Genomic DNA, 21955 nt, shown 5'->3' with positions numbered 1-21955 from the left:
TTATTTTACCTCAGCCCTTTCGAAAGTTAGGATCGACCCAATGCATAACACACGTATGCATGCATATAAGTGCAAAATAATAGTAATAATAATAATAATATAAAAACATCACACTACTGTAATAAATACACTATTGTAATAAACTTTATGCAAATAAAAAAGCATCACACTATTGTAATAAACTTTATACTGTGAATATATATATATATATATATATATAAAAAGTTGACTATGACGATATGATGAATGCTCCAACATTGCAAATTTAGATGGATTAACACAATATTAAAGTTTTGATTTATTAATCAATATATTTTTCAAGATTGATATAATGCAAGTTTGGCATAAAAATAGTGTAATCAAAGGATGGCCACGACAAAGGGATATTTTTGCCATAATAAATTTCTTATTTCTAGTGGAAACAGATAATGATTCCATGAGAAATAGTGAAATATGTACTAATAATTTCTTATTTCTAGTTAAAATAGATAATGGTTCCACGAAAAATAGTGAAATCTGTACTAACTTATTTGTTTTTTTTGTAGTAAATATTTTATGTACTATTCAACCAAATTACGAAAAACTAAAAGTTACAGCGAACATTTTATATATAGTATATTTCCTATGAAAAAAAAGTCTAATATCTACTATACAACACACTATGATTGACACACCATAAACAAATAGGATCTCTCGATATTTTACTCATGCTTAAGAGCTAATTGAGTGTTCATCATACGTTCGATCAACTCACAATCCAATCGATTTCCGCAAGAAACTCACCGGCATACAACAAGCTCAAGTTCTTGCATAATCCGAATAATATGTGTCACCTTCTAGTTTTCATTTTGATCTCATTGTATTTTGGTTTTTTAGGTCGACCACGAACTTACTTTGAACAAAGCTATTTTCCGACATGACGAATAGCTTCAGATGAGAGAAATCAAAGACACTAACTTTGCTCTCATGACATAGTTCGATTGGAATTGCTGAACGCTACTTGAATCTCAATGCAATGCCGATTCAACAACATTTCGCAAACATCCTTGCTTCAATAAGTATGCCTTTGTCCTTGAGCCCAAGTAATCAATATTCTAATATTCTTCATCTAACCTATCTTTAACATAAATTTAATCATATTATTTTGCACCAATTTTGTTCTTGTAGATTGATCAATTTGAGAGTTCCTTTCGAACGATATCTTCGGAAAAAAAAAAAAAAAAAAGTGTCAATTGAATTAGGTCATGTAGAAGACCAACTTAAGATGGGAAGGTCGTTGGTCTTGTGGTATAGATCACGTAAAAAACATTGTGTACCTATTAGCATTATCCATATTTGCATATCATTATATGCATCCTTTATTTAAAAATAGAAAATAAAAAATATATTGTTATCATGTAGAAATTCAAGATATTGCATCTTACAAGATCCAACATTGAAAAATTCTTTTTACTTTGTATTTTTTTTAGTGGCACAAGATCTCATAAATATTATCATAAATACAATATATGCACACATTAATTTATAAAAAATTAATAATTCAATACAAAATATTATGTTCTATATTATCAATACGAATTTTCATATATAAAATAAAAATATATCCATCCAAAAACACAAAATGAACACACCCATAGCTAATTCAAGAATGTCTAAATAATAGTATATTTCATCGGAACAATGTAAAGAGGATTTTTCTTTTGCATAGAAATTCCCAACAATGGATCCGTATCGATATCTTGAGCGCAAATATTCTCGGGCAGTTCCCAATCGAAAGGGTAGACAAGATTCGCCACCGTGAGCTCCACAGTGGCAAGTCCCATGTGCATACCGGGGCAAATTCTTCTACCCGATCCAAATGGTATCATGTTGTAATTATCTTGCCCTTTTATGTCGACATTCTTGCCCAAGAATCTCTCGGGCAAGAATTCATCGGGGTTTTCCCAATACTCGGGATCTCTTGAAATGGCCCATGCATTAACGTAGACAAGTGTCTTTGGCTCGATCTTGTAGCCTTCGAGAGTACATGTCTCGATAGTTTCCCTAGGCACGAGTAGAGGCGCAGGAGGGTACAATCGGAGAGATTCGCTTATGACTGCTTTTAGATAGGGAAGCTTAGGTAAATCTTCTTCGTCGACATATCCTTTCGAACCAATTGTGGATCTCATTTCTATCTGCAATTTCTTCATCACATTTGGTGTCTTCATCAAACCAGTCATTGTCCAAACTATTGCAGCGGCAGTTGTATCGGTTGCTGCAATGATAATGTTCTGCCATTCAAAGTTCAAATCAATATTATTCATCTCATACAATATTCAATAAAAATATATTATTCATAAAATATTATATTAAAATAATATACAAATAAAAATTTAAAACTGCATCATATTTCAAATCATAGTCAAACAAAACCTATAAAGTGTGTTCTTTGTCGGGTTTAGTGTTTGGGAATATTAGTACTTCTTCCTTCTAGGATAATTATGTGTTTTTATTTGGCCATAAAGATTAAAAAAGTTATATTTTAATATAAAATAGAATAGGTAAATAGTAAATTGAAAATATTATATGAAATTTATTAACGAATTGATAAAAGACAATGGTTTGTATAGAAAAAACAATGACAAATTGAACATTATTGATTAAAGTATTGTATAAATAATTATGCATGAGTTTAGCCGGCAATCAAAGAAAGACGAAGAAACATAAATCTATTTCGAGTAAAGGATGGTCTAGTAGTGTGAGGGTGGACTCGTGATAGTGTGAGGGTGGACTCGTGACCGTGAGGTCATGGGTTCAAATCCCGACGCCTCCAAATCACCTTATTCATCTTTCGGATAGTGGCTGCGGATTTCCACGTAGTCAAAAAAAGAAAAAAAATTGAACAAACATAATTTTGGACATCAAATCTTCTATTCCCAAACTTTTCTACTCCTCCTATTTCAACCAATGAAATGGACATAAAGAAGAAAGATAATATAAGTAGGTATTAGAATTTGTATAGTTTAAAGCTATTCTCTTAACAAAGTATCTATTATTTTTTGCGTCATTATATTTAACATTAAAATAGCATTAAATTTATATGAGTTTGTTCACTTTATATTTTTGCATAAATATATTTTTTTATACTCCCTCCGTCCCATCGGAAGAGTGACATTTGCTTTTTGCATGTAGATTTTTTAATATTAGTATTATATTGGATTGTAGTAAAAAAAAAATAAAAATACCCTTATTAGTATTGTGTAATATAAAATGAATGATATTTGTATAATATAATGTAAGTTGAAAGGGTAATTATTATGTTAGATAGGTAGTACAATTACTAAATTAGGAAATAATAACCTAGTTTTGGGACGAACAAAAATAGAAAATGTTAATCTTTCAATGGGTCGGAGGGAGTATTAGATATAAGAAATTGTGTTGATAATATAAAAATTAATATTTTGGATTGCAATGTTGATTGTTTATAGGTGGATAAAATATCCTCCCTCCGTCCCACAATTCATTTACTATTTGAATCATTGTACTTAACATAAAAAATATCCTTATATTTGTATAATTTTCTGTACAAATGTTATTATATTAGTATTTTAATACACTAATAGATACATTTTTGTCATTTTACCTTAATTTGTAATATGTTTTGATATAATAATTAATATTCTAAGATCAACATGCAAAAAGTAAATAAATACTTAGTTACGGAATAGAGAGAATATATATTATATATATTGTGTTAATTCCGTGCATATTGTATTTTTTAACAATATTTATGAAAAATCGTTCAATTTAAAAATATTAGGTGAACAAACTGATATAAATTATTTAAATTTATTTTCGTATACTCCCTCCAACAGATTAAGGCAAGGTGGATGGAGTATTAGGCAACATGGGTCAATTGATCCACCAAAAAAATTAAAAATAATACTAATTATTATTAAAATTATAATTACACTCTTAAATCGATTTATTAATATTTTGTTTATATTAAGAATAATGACATTTTTAATTTTCACAATCTATCAAAATAAAAATAAAAATAATACTCAATTATCACTAAACTTACATATTTACCCATAATTTAATTCATTACTTCTATATTTATTTTTTCATCTTATTTTTCTTTTATTCTAATTTTCAGCCATAATTTAATTTTATCTGCTCTTTGTTTTTTTCATTCTTGAATCTTCACTTAGGTCTTAATTTACACCAATACCTCCTACAGGTAATTAATTTTATTTATTATTTTATTATTTTAAAATGAATTGAAGGTAATTTGGCAGATGACCGTTGTTTATTAGGACTTTTTTTTTTTTTTTTTTTTTATGGTATGTGAAATTTTTTGTATCATTATCTTTTTTTTTTTAACTTTAAATCTTTTAGAGTTAATTATGGTTTGTGGGATTTTCAAGAATTTATCATTCAATACAATTTGTATTATATTATCAATGATTTTATGTCTTTGTGTTTGTGATATTGTTGTGATATGGTTTGCTGATGTATTATTATTATTATTATTATTATTATTATTATTATTGAATTTTAGCTTTTCAAAATGAAGAGTTTCAACTTTTTATTTTTTTAAAAAAAGTTCACCCAGACAAAGAAAAAAGTCATTTGAAGTAAGTTCTCCAAAATCTTCTCAATTAAAATGAATTTTTATTGGATGAGCACAAAGACATTCAAAATCAAGATGAACAATGCATCAAAGTTGATTCAACTCTATGGCATCAAGTAAGATTTAGTCAATGTAATGTTTATAATCTTCCACATGATCCGGGAAAGAGAAGAAAAATTGTTGATTTTCATCCGAATGATAGAGATATGATTAGAAGAGCATATATTTAAAGGCAACCTTGTCAATTTGAAAATCATTTTTTCCTCAAGTTGTATTTTCAGGTAACAACCATCGCTTTCTCCCTAAATGGTTTGAGAAACACAAATTTTGGCTTGAATATAATATTGAAAAGGATGCAACATTTTTGTGTTTTACTTATTTAAGGATGATCACTCAACTGGTGGAGATGTTTTTGTTGGTGTAGATTGTAGAACTTGGAATAGAAGTGAAGCACTTGTTAAACATATCGGTGGAATTAAGAGTGTTCACAATCAAGCATTGGGAAGATTGTATGATTTCAAGAATCAAAAGTCTTCAGATGTATCTGTTTTGTCTAAATATTTGAGCAATCACTAAGTGCTTATCGTTTGCGGTTAGAAGCTTCAATTGAATGCTTGAAATGATTTTTTCTTCAAGGATTGACTTTTCATGGTCATGATGAGAGTGAAAGATCATTGAATAAAGGTAATTTTTTAGAACTTTTGCATCTACTTTCAACACATAATTCCGATTACCAAAAAGTGGTTTTGAAAAATGCTTCTGGAAATTGTCAATTAATTAGTCCTTCAATTCAAAAGGATATAATAATGCTTGTGCAAAAGAGACAACTAAAGAAATTATTGAAGAACTTGATGGTGGTTTCTTTTTTATTCTTGCTGATGAGTCTGTAGACATTGCTGATAACGAGCAAATGGCTCTTTGCTTGCGATATGTTAGTAAAAGAGGAGAAGTACATGAGATATTTCTTGGTATTGTGCATGTCGGTAATACTACTTCTTTGACTCTAAAGGATGCAATGGAGTCACTGCTAATGAAACACTTTTTAAGTCTATCTAGTGTTCGAGGCCAAGGATATGATGTGCTAGTAACATGCGATGGTCAATTAATGGTTTGCAGACTTTAATTCTGAAAGAATCTTCAAGTGCTTATTATGTCTATTGTTTTGCTCATCAACTTCAATTAACTCTTATTTCTGTTGCTCAAAGAATGGAGATGTTAGTTGGTTACCTTTGTTGAATTTTGTGGGGGGTTCACCCAAAATAAAAGAATTTTTTCAAGAAAGACAAGCTGAAATTTCCGTGCAAGCATTGTCTTTGGGGGAAATAGAATCAGGAACAGGTTTAAATCAAGAGCTTGGATTAAGTAGACCTGAAGATACTCGTTGGGGATCATCTTTTAAAACAATTTTATGTGATTCATTTGTTTCCTTCTATTATTCAATTACTTGATGCCATTGGAGAAGTTTATGACATGAAAGACAAGAATAAAGCTAAGTCACTTACACACTTAATGTTGTCGCTTGATTTCGATTTCGTGGCGCACTTGATGTTGTCAATATTTGAAATTACAATGAACTAAGTTTGGCTTTGTAGAAAAAAAAGAACAAGACATTGTAAATGCGATGTCAATGGTTGATGTAACTAAGAAAAACCTTCAAAATTTGAGAAAGAATGGATGGAACGATTTCATGGGAAAAGTTACATTATTTATGGTTAAGCATGAGATGGAGATTCTTGATATGAAGAAAAAATATGTTGTTGTGAGGAGGAGGTGTTATGGTGGAAATAAGTCTCCACAAGTGATAAATCTCCATCATTTTTTAGTTGAAGTATTTTTCAGTGTAATCGATTTACAATTGCAATAACTTGAAAATCGATTAATGAGGTAAGTAAAGAATTACTGATGTATATGTCTTGCTTTCTTTCCTATAATCATTTTTCTACTTTTGATAAAAAGAGGTTGCGGCAGCTTGCAAAATTTTATCCTACAGAATTTTCAGAAGCATAGTTGATGGTTTTTTAATATTCATTGGGTAATTTCATTATTGATATTCGATGTGATGAGATATTTTGAGATTTGAAGGATCTAAATTAATTTTGTATGAAACTTGTTGAGACAAAGAAGAATAAAACATATTCAAGAGTCTACTTACTAATGAAATTAATGATCAATTATTGAATGACTATCATCAAGAACAAATTACGGAATAACATGAGAGATCAATTATTGAATGATTGTTTAGTTATTTTTTTTAGAAATAGATGTGTTTACGAAAGTTAGTATCAACGATATTGTCCGTCGATACCGGAATATGAGATCTCGTTTTGAACCGTTGTAGCTATTTTGATGTATTAGTGATTGTTAATTTGAAGTTCCACACTTTTTATGCAAATTTTTGTTGATGAACTTTATTCTTTTTAATTTAAATTAATTATATTAATTATCGACCAATCGAATTCAAAATTCTAGATCTGCCACTGGCCTCTGTCCCACATTTTTCATCCGTTGTTTTTATTTCTGTCTGTCTCACTTTATTTGTCAGGAAATATAATAATACATTTTAATTACATTTTAAATTTCATAATTCATAATTTATAATTTTTTAAAATTTTAATTATACTATTTAGTTATCTTAATCTTAATTTATAATTAGTTTTATTATAAAATAATTATTTTAGTAATATACTCCCTCCCGTCCCAAAAGAAGTGTCTTATTGAGAGTTGGCACGGGAATTAAGAAATAATAGTATTTAATTGAAAGTTGATATAAATTAGAATGTAAATGACTAAAATGCCCTTACTTTTTGAATGATTTTAAAGAATATTTTAGAGTAATAATTAGGGATGGTATGAAAAAGTATGAATTATTTTGTTATAAAGTGAGGACCACGGCTACTAAATAAGGAAACAAGACAATTGTTTTGGGACGGACGAAAATGGAAAAACAAGACAAATCTTTTGGGACGGAGGGAGATTTCTTAATTACTTACTAATTATATTTACTCAAATTATCGTATCTACAATAAATTAGACACAAAAGGTAAAACGGAAAGAGTATTATATTTATTATTATTATTATTTTTTATAAAATTCTAATGTAATATGAGATTTTATGAAAAAAATATTACAACACAGTAAACATAAAAATAACTTAATAAAAATTAATTTAAGCGTATTTTTTTTATAAAAAATACTCTTAATTGTTTTGGGGTTTGGATTTTGAGTTGGGATTTGAATAGTAAAAATTTTGAATTTGAATAGTTATATAATGTGATATAAATAGGTGTTGATGTGATGTTTTGAATGTAAAATTAATTTTTAGTATAATATGAAAAATGAAAAATAGGTGTTTGATTTGGTGTTTTTGGGGAAAAAATGGGATGAATAGTGGATTGAAAATCCAATTCCCCAAACAAACACAAAATAAAAAAAAATAATAATAATATAAAACGTAAATTCTTAAAATATTATTTATATTATTTAAATTTTATTTGTACTTTTGAAAAAATATAAAATTATTTAATAAATAAGTTAAAAAATAATGCTAATACAAATTAATTATTTTTATTTTTTGAAGAAAAAAAATTACTTAAATAATAAAAATATTGTTAAAATGGAACAAATGATTTGATCACAATTTTGGGGACATGCAATAGTAAAAATAAAATAATGCTTAATACTGTATAATATAAATAAATACTTGATATAATATATTGAATGAAAAAATAAAATTATATTTTGAAAATTTGGGATTATGAATAGATAATCATTTATTTTGAAAATATTATATAAATATTTATTTTTTATTATAAAATATTATATTAATACTAACATTTTATTTCTTTTAAAATTCTTCAATATTTTGAAAACTTCTATCTAAAGAAAATTTGATAATATACCAAGGGTGTGTTTGTTGGAAGGATTGGATTTTAAATCTACTATTCATTCAATTTTCTCTCAAAAAATATCAAATCAAACACTTATTTTTCATTTTTTATATTATACTAAAAATCAATTTTACATTCAATTTTAACTATTCAAATCTCAACTCAAAATCCAAACCCCAAATTATTGGACTCAACAACATTGTGGGTTTGTTTGTCCAATTATAAAATACTTCAATTATGGATTTTATTTTTTTTACAAATACTTTTATTTTATTATAACACCATTACTTTTATATTAAAAAAAAAAAAACAAGATCAAAATTATATTTAACCATTTTTAACTATCGACTATAATTAAAATGTTATAATTTTTTAAACTCTGCATAAAGTAGATGTATACTTTTGGAATGAACGGAGAAAGTATATATAATCACTACAAAAAAATAATATATTTATAACGGAATTCCGTCCCTAAAGTTCACGTAGCTAACGTAATTTCATTCCTAATTCCGTCTCTAATGTCATTAGTAACGGAAAAAGTAGATTTAGAGACAAAAAAATTTTGTTACAAAAATAATTTTTTTTTGTAGTGAATTGATGTGTTTACTTATTTTTTGAATAAATATATTTTTTTATACTCTCTCCGTACGGCTCTAAAGGTCTCATTTATTTTCTGCGTCATTGTACGTAACATTAAAAATATCATTGTATTTGTATTTTTTGCACAAATGTCATTATAACAATATTATAAGACACTAATAGAATTATTTGTCATTTTCCTTTAATTTGTATTACATAGTATATAATTATTAATATTCAAAAAATAATACGCAAAAACTAAATTGGACCTTTAAGAACCGGACGGAGGTAGTATTAGATATGAAAAATTATTTCATTAATATAAAAAATAATATTTTGTGTTAAATTATTGATTTTTGTGTATGAATAGAATATATATTGTATCATAATAAATATATTGTATTTTTAGTAATATTTATTAGAAATCATACTGTTAAAACATAAGTTAGATGAACAAACTCAACATATATATTTATGTATTATCTCATAAAAAATCAATGTTTAATATAATAAAATATTATTTTTATATTATTGACACAATTTTTTATATTTGCAAAAAAAAAAAAATCTATGTATTTTTAGTATTATGTGATATTATATTCTTAAAAAAAAATTTAATATAAAATATAGATAATTGTATGAATAATATAAAAATAATAGTGTGCTTAGTATATTAATTGTTTTGAAAAAAATATGTTACAAAAATTTTTGGTAAAAAAACCAACCATTGATTTTATTTTAATTTGTATATTTAATCTACTATAAAAACAATCAGGTTTGTTTGTTTAGTGATTTTTTATGAAAGTTAAGGTAAAGTATAGAAGAATATGTTGTTAATATAAAATAATAATATTTTATATTAAATATTACTCTATTTGTCCTATTTATCATATCAATTTTTCTATTTTCTTCTATTCCATTTATTTTGTCATTTTTATTTTTTGAAAAAGAATTATACACTTTAATCTTATTTTAAAAAATTTAATTTATAAATTTTTAAATTTTAATTATACTAATAAATTATCTTAATCTTAATTTATAATTATTTTTATTATACAATAGTTATTTTCTCTAATATATTTTTAATTATTTACTAATTACACCTCTACTAAATTTTCATGTCTACAGTAAAACGGACAAAATATCCAAGACGAAAGAAATAGTTTTTATAAAATATAAAATAAAAAATCAAATATAATGTGAATTTTGGAAAAAAAAAAAAAAAAAAGAAAAAAGTATTAACAAACAAACGCTCATTCTTCATATATTTTAAATTTATTTTTATTAACTATTTTACGCCATATTCTAAAAATCAATACAATAGTAATATTTTTACTAATAAATGTGGTAGTTGCACCTAACACCACCAGGACATGGCAGGACGGCAGTGGTGTTATATAAGTACTCCCTGGACTTTATCAATTTATGTCTTCCTCGTCCTACGCTTCACGTACACGTTGTCGTTTTTGTCCGTCTCATATACTATATTATTTATTTTTTTTGGGAAAATAATTATACACTTTAATTTTATTTTAAATTGTTAATTTTTTTATTTTAATTAAACTAATTATTAAACTAATTAGTTATCTTAATTTTAATTTATAATTATTTATATTATAGTATAATTATTTTCACTAATATATTTTTAATTATCTACTAATTACATTTGTCATAAAATAATGTGTCTACAGTGTACTAGACACGGTATGTGGGATGGAGGTAGTACAATTTTTACTGGTATCTGTCAAATATTTTATATTATTTTTCTAAAAAGAAATTACATGTTTTAATTTTTTTAATTCATAAGTTTTGAAATTTTAATTAAATTAATCGATTATTTTAAAATTAATTTAAAATTATTTATTTTATATTATAATTAAAGGTTTGTTTATTGTTTTATTTGAAAATTTTTTATATGAAGTAGAGTAAATTGAATTGGTAATATTAAAAATATAAAATTTTATGTTAATTTTTATAAGAGGATAAAATATATATATATGTCGAATAAAAAAGAGGTTTCGGCAAATAAATCATAATTTTATTATTATATTTTTAATTATTTACTAATTATAAAATTCTTAAATTTTCGTATTTACAGTAAATGTGACATTATATTTGGGATGAATAGACTAATTATATCACTCCTTCAGTCCCATAACTATGTATCTATTTGTTTTTTGTGCGGAGTTTTAGAAATATTAGTATTATATTGGGATGTAGTAGGAATAAAGTAGAAATTACTAAAATAATATTATTAATATTGTGTAATATAAAAGTAATGACATTTGTGTAATATATTATAAGTTGTAAGAGTATTTGTAATATTATGTAGATAATACAATTATTAAAAAAAATAGATATTTTGTTATGAGACGGACTAAAATAAAAAATAGATAGTTTATTATGAGACACGGGGAGTACATAATTTATATTTATAAATATTTATATATACTACTTCCTTCCGGTAACAATAACTCACTTTTTTTTTTTAACCCAGTTATTTAAATAATACTCAATTTGTCCCTTATCTATCTATATGTTTACTTTTTGCACGAAATTTAAGAAATATTATAATTATATTAGAGTGTAGTATGAATAAAATAGAAAATACTAAAATAATCTAATAAGTATATAAATATAATAATATTTATGTAATATATTGTAAGTTGTAAGAGTATTTTTAGTATTAATAGAAAATACACTTACTAAAAAATGAAATGGATACTTCGTTATGAGACGGACCAAAATAGAAAAATGAATATATTATTAAGGGACTGAAGAAGTATAAATTATTAAGTTATTAATCGTTAATACGATATTATTTTATTATCTTTTACATGACTATAGTTGTTGGTATTTTAAAAATATAAATAAATAATATTATATCTTAATAAAATAAATACAATATTAATATTTTTGTAAATAATAAAATTTTATATAATATAAATAAAATATATATTTATTTATAATTAAGTTAGATTAATTTTATAAAAAAATTGAGTGTTCTAAATGTATATAATAACATTTATTTCTTGAACCATATAAATAAAGAAATTATGATCGGATACGTGCAAGATAATAAATATTTATTTAAATTAATTTATATTTCTTAAATATATTTAAAATATATTTATAAGAAAGAGAGATAGTATATGTATTTCTCCATCAAAAGTTTCTTATATATTTTTTAAATAATATTATGTTTTTATTGTTTTTTTTTTGTTAGGAATTCTTAAACACATTTGTTTGGGCATAAAAAATTAAAAATAACAATATTTTAATATAAAAGTGAAATATTGTGAAAGATCTATTAAAAAGCTGATTAAAAAATATTAGTTAGATAAGTACAAAAAATAATGACAAATAAGTTATAATTGTGATTTTAAATTGAAATAGATATTATTTATTTCACAAAATTTTTAATAAAAATAAATACTTTTCTTTCATAAAACATAAATTTAAAATCAACATTTTATTTTAAATCAATTTCAAATTACAATCAAACAAATTTTATTACTTTGTTAATATAGATCTAGGTAATAAAATTATAAATTGATAAAACTTTTTACTATAATTAAGTCACATAAATTTAAGGTGGGTTTGTTTGAGAGGTTTGTTTGGATTTCCACTATTCATCTTTTTTTTTTTTTTTTTTTTCCAAAAACATCAAATCAAACACTTATTTTTCATTTTTTATATTATACTAAAAATCAATTTTACCTTCAAAACATCACATCAACACCTATTTATATCACATCATACACCTATTTTGAGTTGGGATTTGAATAGTAAAAATTTTGAATTTGAATAGTTGTATGATGTGATAGAAATAAGTGTTGATGTGATGTTTTGAATGTAAAATTGATTTTTAGTATAATATAAAAAATAAAAAATAAATGTTTGATTTGATATTTTTGGAGAAAACAATAGGATGAATAGTAAAAATCCAAACAAATCCCTCAAACAACCAACCCCTAATGGACAATTTTTTTTTTATTCTTACTTTTTAAAAGGACTACGTGATTGTCCTGAATGATTGGAATACAATATTTACATATATAGATTTAATATAAATAATAGTATATAATCTATCCATTTTAAAAATAGATAATTTAATATAAAATATTATTTATATATATATATTTAGTATATATTTCAAACTAGAATCATAAAACAAACACATTCATATTTTGATTATATATTTTACTATTTCAATTTTTTTTAAAAAAAATATCAAATTAAACAAGTATATTATTAAATTTTACATTCAAAACATCACATCAATACATATTTATATCACATCTAACAACTATTTCAATTCAAAATTTTACTATTCAAAACTAAAACTTAAAACTCAAATCTCACAAGTAAACGCACCCGTTCTCTTTTTATTTCTATTCAAAAAGAGTTTTATTTCTCTTTAGTAAATATACGGACATATTGTGTTTACTTGTCAGGTTTTACACCTGATTTTACTATTCTAATTTTTTTTTTTCCAAAAACATCAAATCAAACACCCAATTTTTATTTATTTTACTACAATAAAATTTAATTTTACATTCAAAACATCACGTCAACACATATTTATATCACATCAAACAATTATTTCAACTCAAAATTTTACTATTCAAAATCAAAATCAAAACTCAAAACTAAAACCTCACATGTAAACACTTGTGTTTTTCTTCTTTCTTTTTTAATTCTTTTTATTATAAAAACTTATTATTATTACTCGTATATATTAAAACTTATACTCAGAAGTATGCATATTTTTATGTTAGAAATCGAAAATAAAAAACCTCTTAAGAAGAAAATTACCATCAACAAAGCTTTGATGTGATCCCAATTAAGCTCAATCGACCCCAACTTCTCTTCTTTAAGTTTGATCAACACATCAAGAATATCTTCATCCAAATCGACGTTCTTCGCCCGGTCCGGATCAACATGTTCATCGATGAGCTCTTGGTAGAACAAATCCAACTTTTTGCATGTAGCATCAAGCCGATTTAGCGAGCCATTGAGCTTGTCGACCCAACCAAACCAAGGGAAGTAATCCGACACAAAGGAAGTGGCAGCCACGGCCTCGGCATCGTGCATGAGCTCATTAAACCTTCGCATTTCTCGCCCCTCCTCGTCATACCTTGATGTAAAAGAATTACACGCAAAGAAAGAAAAGTTAAAATAATTCCAGAAAACAGTATATTCCATCTTACTCAAATAAATTTGAAAATTTACATCTACATAGAAACTTCGCATTTCTCGCCCCTCCTCGTCATACCTTGATGAAAAAGAATCACACACAAATAAAGAAAATTTAAAATAATTCAAGAAAACAGTATATTCCATCTTATTCAAATAAATTTGAAAATTTACATCTACGTAGAAACTATTTTATATGCCCTTCCTTTTTTTTTTTTTTACTTTTGTTCGTTAAATTTACCTTATTACTAGTTTGACAAAGTAAGATATAGTATTTAACTATTATCCTTCATTCAATATACAACAAATGTTATGGAGTTATTACATATTATCTATGTTCTCTTTAAATCTCCATAAATATTCTAACTATTGTATACTTTTTAATAAAATATTCATATTTCTTAATCAGAATCTGGATTTAAAATGGGCTAAAATTTTTGGGACGGGGAGGGTAATTACATAATAAATCATAACAACATTTGATAATCTTATACAACTTAGATTTAAATTCAAATAAACATACCTCTTACCAAAAGCGCTTCGATAAATCAAAGTGCTTGTAAGCGCCATGGCCAAATCATTCAAGTTAACAACATGTCCACATGAAGAAGCTACGCGCTTAATCATTCGATGTATAATTTCATCCTTTCGAATCGGATAAAACGATTGGATCTTCTTGACACTGAATAGATGGACGGCTGTGATCTTCCTCATTTCCCTCCAGTACTCGTTGTAGGGCGAAAAGGCTATGTCGACGCCATTGTAGGAGAGCTTCTGCTGCCCCCGAAGCTTCGGACGGCTGCAGAAGACAAGATCGTGAGTTTTAAGCACATTTTTCGCGAATTTCGCTGATGAAATGATGAGCACAGGGACAGAACCCAGCTTCATTTGCATTATGGGGCCATATTTTTTGGCAAGTTTCCATAGAAAGATGTGAGGGATTCCTGCAGTGGCGAATTGGTGAAGGTTTCCAATCAATGGCAGCCCTGGAGGGCCTGGTGGAATTAGGGTTTTGGCAGATCTTTGGCTAATTTTGTGGAGAAGATAAACAAAAATTATTGGCAGAAGAAGAAAGATTGAGAAGAGAATTATTTCCATCATTGCTATGGAAATGGAGAGTAGAGCTTTAATTTGCACAGAAATTGAAGTTGATCCTCTATATATATATATATATATATAGTACTCTTTGACGGGTTACGCATTGTCTGTACGGTACTTTATATATATATATATATTATCTGTATTTTTCTACAATGCCGAATTATTGAATATTATCAATTGAAACAAGGAAATATAAAATAAAAACAATCCACACAACTATAAATAAAAAAAAAAAAAAAAAAAAACACCAAAATTGGTATTATATTATTAAATCCGAAAAGAGAAATACAAAGATAGTAATTTGATATTATATTATTAAATCCGAAAAGAGACATAAAAAATCTCATATATTCTAACATTTTGTTCGGTTTGAAGTTACAGTGTAAAAGTTCATATTTTACTCTCAACATAAAACAAGTATATATAACATCAGACAACGATAAGATCAGAGTAAAAAGCATTATGGTTGACCCTAAATGTGCCCAATAGACTTGCCCAAACGATTTAAACCGTCGATTATGGTTTGCCAAAATATCAAACCGAAATCGAACATTTCAAATGACAATTTCAGTTACGGTTTTGATGGTTTCAGTTACGGTTTAAAAACCGTCGGTTACGATTTGAATGGCCGGCTTATATATATTCATTTTAATATTTTTCTTTTTTATTTTCTATTTTTTCTGATTTATATTATATTTAAAAATAATTAATTTCAATTTTAATATTATTTAAAAATATTTGTTATCTATTTATTATATAAAAAATAAGTAATTAATTAAATTTTTACAATATAATAATAATTAAATTAATAAATTTTGGAAGTAATTAAATTATAGAAATATTGATATATTAGATAATAAAATAATTTAAATTAAATACTATTATATAATAAAAATTTAAAAATTTAAAAAATAAAGAAAAAATAATATTATAACATATTATATTTCAGTATCATTAATAATTATTTATTTTTATTAATATTATATTTATTTTTATTTTTTTAAGAAAAATTAATTATAAATATATTATTATTATTAGTATTATAAATTACATAATTTTGTCATAATCAATTCATTTACATAATTACACATTCCACCGAATTTTCCTTTTTCTTTTTCTTTTTAAGTCTTTCCTTTCTTCCGCATCTATCATCCTTGGTTCCTTCTTTCCTTCTCCTCTTTCTTCTTATTCACCTACCATGTTCTGCATGCGCAGCGGTGTCACGGCGATGGCCAAATTTTAAAAATAATAAATGAATAAATGGTTGAACGAGATGTTTAACCCATTTAAAACAAAAATTATAAATAAAATGGTTGAACAATCGATTCAGCCATTTGCAAACTTTGGTCAATTGTGTTGAGATGCAAATAGATCCAATGTGCGCAATCGGTAATCCCTGAAGAAGCTACCTAATTTTTACCCATAAATAGCATAGAGGTGAGACTGAAGGCAAATCAGTGATGTATGTCATTCCGTGCTTCCTTTCATGCAATTCGCAATCGGTGAGTTTAGAGTTACAACGATCTTAATTTTTTTAATTTTAAATATATTATTATTATTATTATTATTATAAATACATAATTTTGTCTTAATCGATTCATTCACACAATTATATATGTAAAGCCACCGTAGCCGGGTTCTCTTCTTTCTTCTTCTTCTCAATTTTTTCTTTTCTTCCACATCGATCATCCTCGGTCCTCTTCCTTCTTTTTCTTTCCTCATTTTCTTTCTTCTTCTTCACCTACCTTGTTCTATTGCGCCTGTGGTGTCGTGGTGAGACCAGATTTTAAAAAAAATATATAGTTGAAGTTCAGCCAATTTAAAACAATAAAAAGAAAATTATGGACGAACTGGTTAAGCCATTTGCAGACCATCGATCATCTGCGTTGGGATGCAAACAGATGCTTCGCGCGCACAATCGGTGATCCCTGAAGAAGCTACCTAATTTTACCAAAAAATAAGTGAGATTGAAGAAAATCGATGATACAGGACAGGTCATCCCCAATTCGTACGTCCCCTACACGCAGGGAGTTCAAAGTTAGGCGATCTTGATGATTTTTTTTTTTTTTTTTTTTTTTTTGTGCCCAACAAATTTAAGTAGGAATTGACAACTTTAGACACTTCTCCACAATATTACCTCTTCGCAGCGCTTGGCAAAACAACAACACCCACTTGCACTTATAAAAATAAGGGTAGATAAAATAATTCATGCAGTAACCTCTACGGTATTCTTATATATTAGTGTTTTTAGATATATATATATTCTTTTTAAAAAAAATTTACTAAAAATTACTAATATATCTTTTCTAGATTGATGGGCCTACTCCCTTTTTTACTACCCCTCTATACCCAACAATTAAAAAATAATATGTATAATTTATTTTTTATTTTAATTTTATAAATATATTTTCAAATTAGTTCTTAATTTGTAATTTAATACTTATTTATATTAGATAACCTATTATATTAACCAATATGTTTAATAATTAAACTAATTTATATAAAAAATAATTTATTAATTTACACTATCTAAAATAAGGTATTTCTGACCGATTAAAAAATAACATATTGGTTAATATAATAGATTATTTAATATAATAGGAATTAAATTGCAAATTAAGAACTAATTTGCAAATATATTTATAAAATAACTATAAAAAGATAAATCACACATATTATTTTTTAATGGGTGGGTATAGAGGGTTAAGGAAAAGGGGAGTAGGCTAGTTCAACCATTTTTCTTTATTTAGGTACGTTTCATTGGGTGAGTTTGAAAATTCTAATTTGAATTTTAATATTAAAATAATATATGACAATATATTTTGTGAAAAAAAAATATATATTATCTTTTAAGAAAAACGAATATGCAAATAATAAAAATTTGAAATTTAAAGACAAAAGAAACAAATCCTTACTGATTTTTTTAGCTAGATTATAAAATTTGTGTCTAATGAAATTACACATAGATCATTGTTTTAAACTCTCTTCGTCCATCTGTAAAGGTCATATTTACCTTTTGTATCATTATATTAACATTAAAAATATCTTTATATTTGTATAATTTTCTTTTTTTTTACAAATATCCTTCTATTAGTATTATAAAACACTAATGAAAATATTTTTGCAATTTTATCTTCATTTGTATTATATTTTAATATAATAATTAATATTCAAATATCAACATGCAAAAAAATTAAATGAGACGCTTAGGGTCATTAGTCATCTTCTTTCTTTGTTCATATTCTTTTTTTTATTCCCTCGCCCTACTGCTATACGATAGGAAAATAAAGAATAAGATGTGAGGTTCCAATTGTAACTTCATTTATTTTATAATAATAATAATAATAATAATAATAATAATATTAAGCATCACTTCGAATTGAATATTGAAAATTATCATCGGTCCCTCTGGATTTCGATACGAGTTTAATTTGGGACATCTTTCGGTTATTTACGGCTTTGAAGAAACCTATATTTTTTATTTTATTATATTTTATGCGTGTTGCAATTAGAGCCGACAACGAGTCGATTCGTATCGGATTAACTACTTTAAACGGGTTAAATTACTCAATTTTAATCCGACTCGTTTATTATCGTGTCGGGTTCGGGTTGATTCGTGTTGACCCGTATACATAATTAAGTCTAATTTCTTGATTCAAATTAAATAATTTTTTGTTTTGTTGTCGTGTTATGTTAGTTTTTATTGGTTTGAGCGTAAATTAGGTTGAATTATTTAAAATTGAATTTAGTTTAAATTAATTTATGAAAAATTTATTAAATTACGATTATTTTATATATATAATAAATATATTAATTAATATTAATATATTATATTCGGGTAGTCGTATCGGGTTCGAGTTGAAAGTCTCAACCCTAACCCGACCCGTTTATTATCGTGTCGGGTTCGTGTCAACCTGTATACATAATCGGGTTAAAATCTTTGACCCAAACCCAATTATTTCGTATCGGGTCGTATCGGATCAATTTTTGCCAACTCTAATTGCAATATATATTTAAAAGTGTGTTTCTTCAACCCCAAATTATTTGCACAGTAAAAACTGTCCACGGCTTGGGAGACACGTTTTGTTTTTTATTTTTTAAAAAAATATTAAAATGTAATTTAATATTTATTATAATTATAGGGGGAAAATATATACAATATATATGTCATTTTATAAAGAATAAATTTTCTATAATACAAATAAATAAAAATCTAAATATATATATATATGATATAATATAAATTCATAATCAAATCATACAATATAAATTTTATCAATTAAATTTAATAAATATTTATATTATTTTATTCATTATCCATCAAATCAATACACATCAAAATTTCTCAAACCCCATTTAAACTCATTCTAAAATTCAAATGAAAATCAAACTCAAACCTAAATTTCCATAAACCCCCAAAAAAAAACACACCCTGATATACTCCTTCGGTCATTTATCTTTCCATTATTGTTTCACATATATTCTAAAATATTAAAATTGTATAGGTCGATAGTTCACTAGAGATAGAGAAGTCTTTTCCTTACCTCTAAATTTATTTGTTTTTAATGACATTATTTATTTTTTCACATATATTTTAAAAAATTAAAATTGTATAGATAGATAGTTCAAAAAAGTCCTTTTCTTACCTGTAAATTGATTTGTTTTTAATGACATTATTTATAATTTTGTATAATTATATAGATATTTTTTATTTAAATTAAAAAATAAAATTACTAAAAAAATGGATTAAATAACAAAATTGATAGATAGATAATAGGCGGAGGTAGTATTTTCTTTTATATCAGATATTGTTATTATTTGGTTATGTTCATGAAATTATGTTATTATTTTAATTTAGTGAAATTGTATCACGCCTATTTATAGATCTTTTAAATGAAAAATTCTTATATTTTTTATTTTGATATATGAAAAAAAATTCTCTCTCGGTTGACAGAAGAATACAAATACAATAATTTTCTTTTGTATGGTTGAAGACCGCCACAGACGGACAGACAACAGAAACACAACAATTTTGTCTGATCGGTTCAGATATGTAATAAAGGCAAAAGGAATAGATGGAGAAAGTTAATTTGTATATATATGGAGAAACACCTCATGCCAAATTAGTACAAACGGAATTAAATTGTTCGAATTGCATGGTCAACATTGTAGTTGTATAATCAATATGGGACAACAATGGTTGGCCAGTGAGCACATTTGAAAGATATAATTTAGAAAAAGAAATTATTGTTTGTGCTCTCACTCATGTCTCCTTCTATTTTCAAGTTTTGTACTTAGATTTAATTAACTCTAAAACTCACATAAGTTGTTGGAGGACAGAGTTTTCGGAAGTCCAATTAGAGTAGACCAGCTTTCAGCTGCATTTCTCTTTGCTTGTTGTAGACAACTAGTGTTATTAGGGATTAATGACGACTAGTTACATGTGGGATTTGCAAAGTAGGTTGTTATAGAGAAAATACGTTGAAGGAGTTTCTGATTGTTTTGTTTTGTAATCAACACTAATTATACTTGAAGTACTCTTGATTGATATCCATATATAAGTTGGTTTATAAGCGAATTGGGTTAACAAAAACTTGTCTCATTTATTAATTTGGTGTTATTGCATTTATATCATTGACAGAGTGTTGTTATTATTGTGAGTTTTTCACGTTTTAGAGAGTTGGCCTCTTTTAAGGAGTTCAAAGAAGTTTGGTCGAGCCTCATTCTTCAATCAGAGCAGTGTGCTTTAAATCGTTGAATAGATCAACTCACGATTCCAAAAATAAAAGCCATATTTTCTGAGCATATGCAGTTGGTTGAATCAAATGAGAAAAATGTCATTTTTCAATCGAAATGATAAGCGAGAAACGTGCTACCAAACATGGGTATGGAAAATTTCAAAATACAAGTAGTCAATATGATGTAACTACATCAAGCTCACAATGAAGATACATTGAGTAGAAACCAACAAGTTACAGCAAACCAAAGGAAAGTTTGATGATGGATTCAAAAAGAAATTTATTTTTCCTGTTAAATTTGAGACAGTGCAAGAACTTACCTATTATGGATGTAGTGGAGTTGGGCACATTAAATCTGAATCTGAATATGCAACCATAAAGAAAAGAGTGAAAAGAGCTTATCAAGCTACTTAAAGTGACAATAATGATGAAGTTTTGTTGAAGATGAAGAATAGTCCAAGAATGATAAATTAGTTGCTTTCATGGCTAATGAAGGTGAACCCAGAAAAGATGATGATGGTCCTTCTACTAAAGTAGCTGAGGAATCAAGATAACTAAATGTTGACGAATTGATTGAAGCCTATGAAGAGATGGTTGCTGAAACAGAAAAAAAAAATGGTGACATATAAAGAACTCTTCGACATTATCTATCAGTTGGGGGATAAAAAAGAAAAATTAGATAATGAGATTGAGAATTTGAAAAAGGACGTTAAAGAGAAATCAATTGAATCTGAAGGTCTAAAAGCTAAAAATCAGAAGTTGAAATAGGAGAATGATAAACTTTGAAAGAGAAAGAGAAATTAGATGAAGTTCTTTATGTTGGGAAACCCTTTGGA

The 21955-nt window shown here is 25.9% G+C and overlaps 1 protein-coding gene across 1 annotated transcript; it reads right to left on the bottom strand.

The window, feature by feature from the left end:
* Nucleotides 1-1563: 1563 nt before the first annotated feature.
* On the bottom strand, nt 1564-15405 carry LOC127241801 (6,7,8-trihydroxycoumarin synthase-like). Its single transcript, XM_051261020.1, has 3 exons — nt 14804-15405; nt 13900-14221; nt 1564-2270 (listed from the first exon to the last, which is right to left on the bottom strand). The coding sequence occupies exons 1-3, from the start codon at nt 15379-15381 to the stop codon at nt 1653-1655; spliced, it is 1518 nt and encodes a 505-aa protein (XP_051116977.1). The 5' UTR covers nt 15382-15405; the 3' UTR covers nt 1564-1652.
* Nucleotides 15406-21955: the final 6550 nt, after the last annotated feature.

This window comes from Andrographis paniculata, unplaced genomic scaffold (assembly GCF_009805555.1).
Source record: "Andrographis paniculata isolate CXL003 unplaced genomic scaffold, ASM980555v1 Contig83END, whole genome shotgun sequence".
In the NCBI taxonomy this organism is placed as follows: domain Eukaryota; kingdom Viridiplantae; phylum Streptophyta; class Magnoliopsida; order Lamiales; family Acanthaceae; genus Andrographis; species Andrographis paniculata.
The sequence above is the reverse complement of the archived record's forward strand: the minus strand, read 5'-3'. Positions and strand labels throughout refer to the sequence as shown.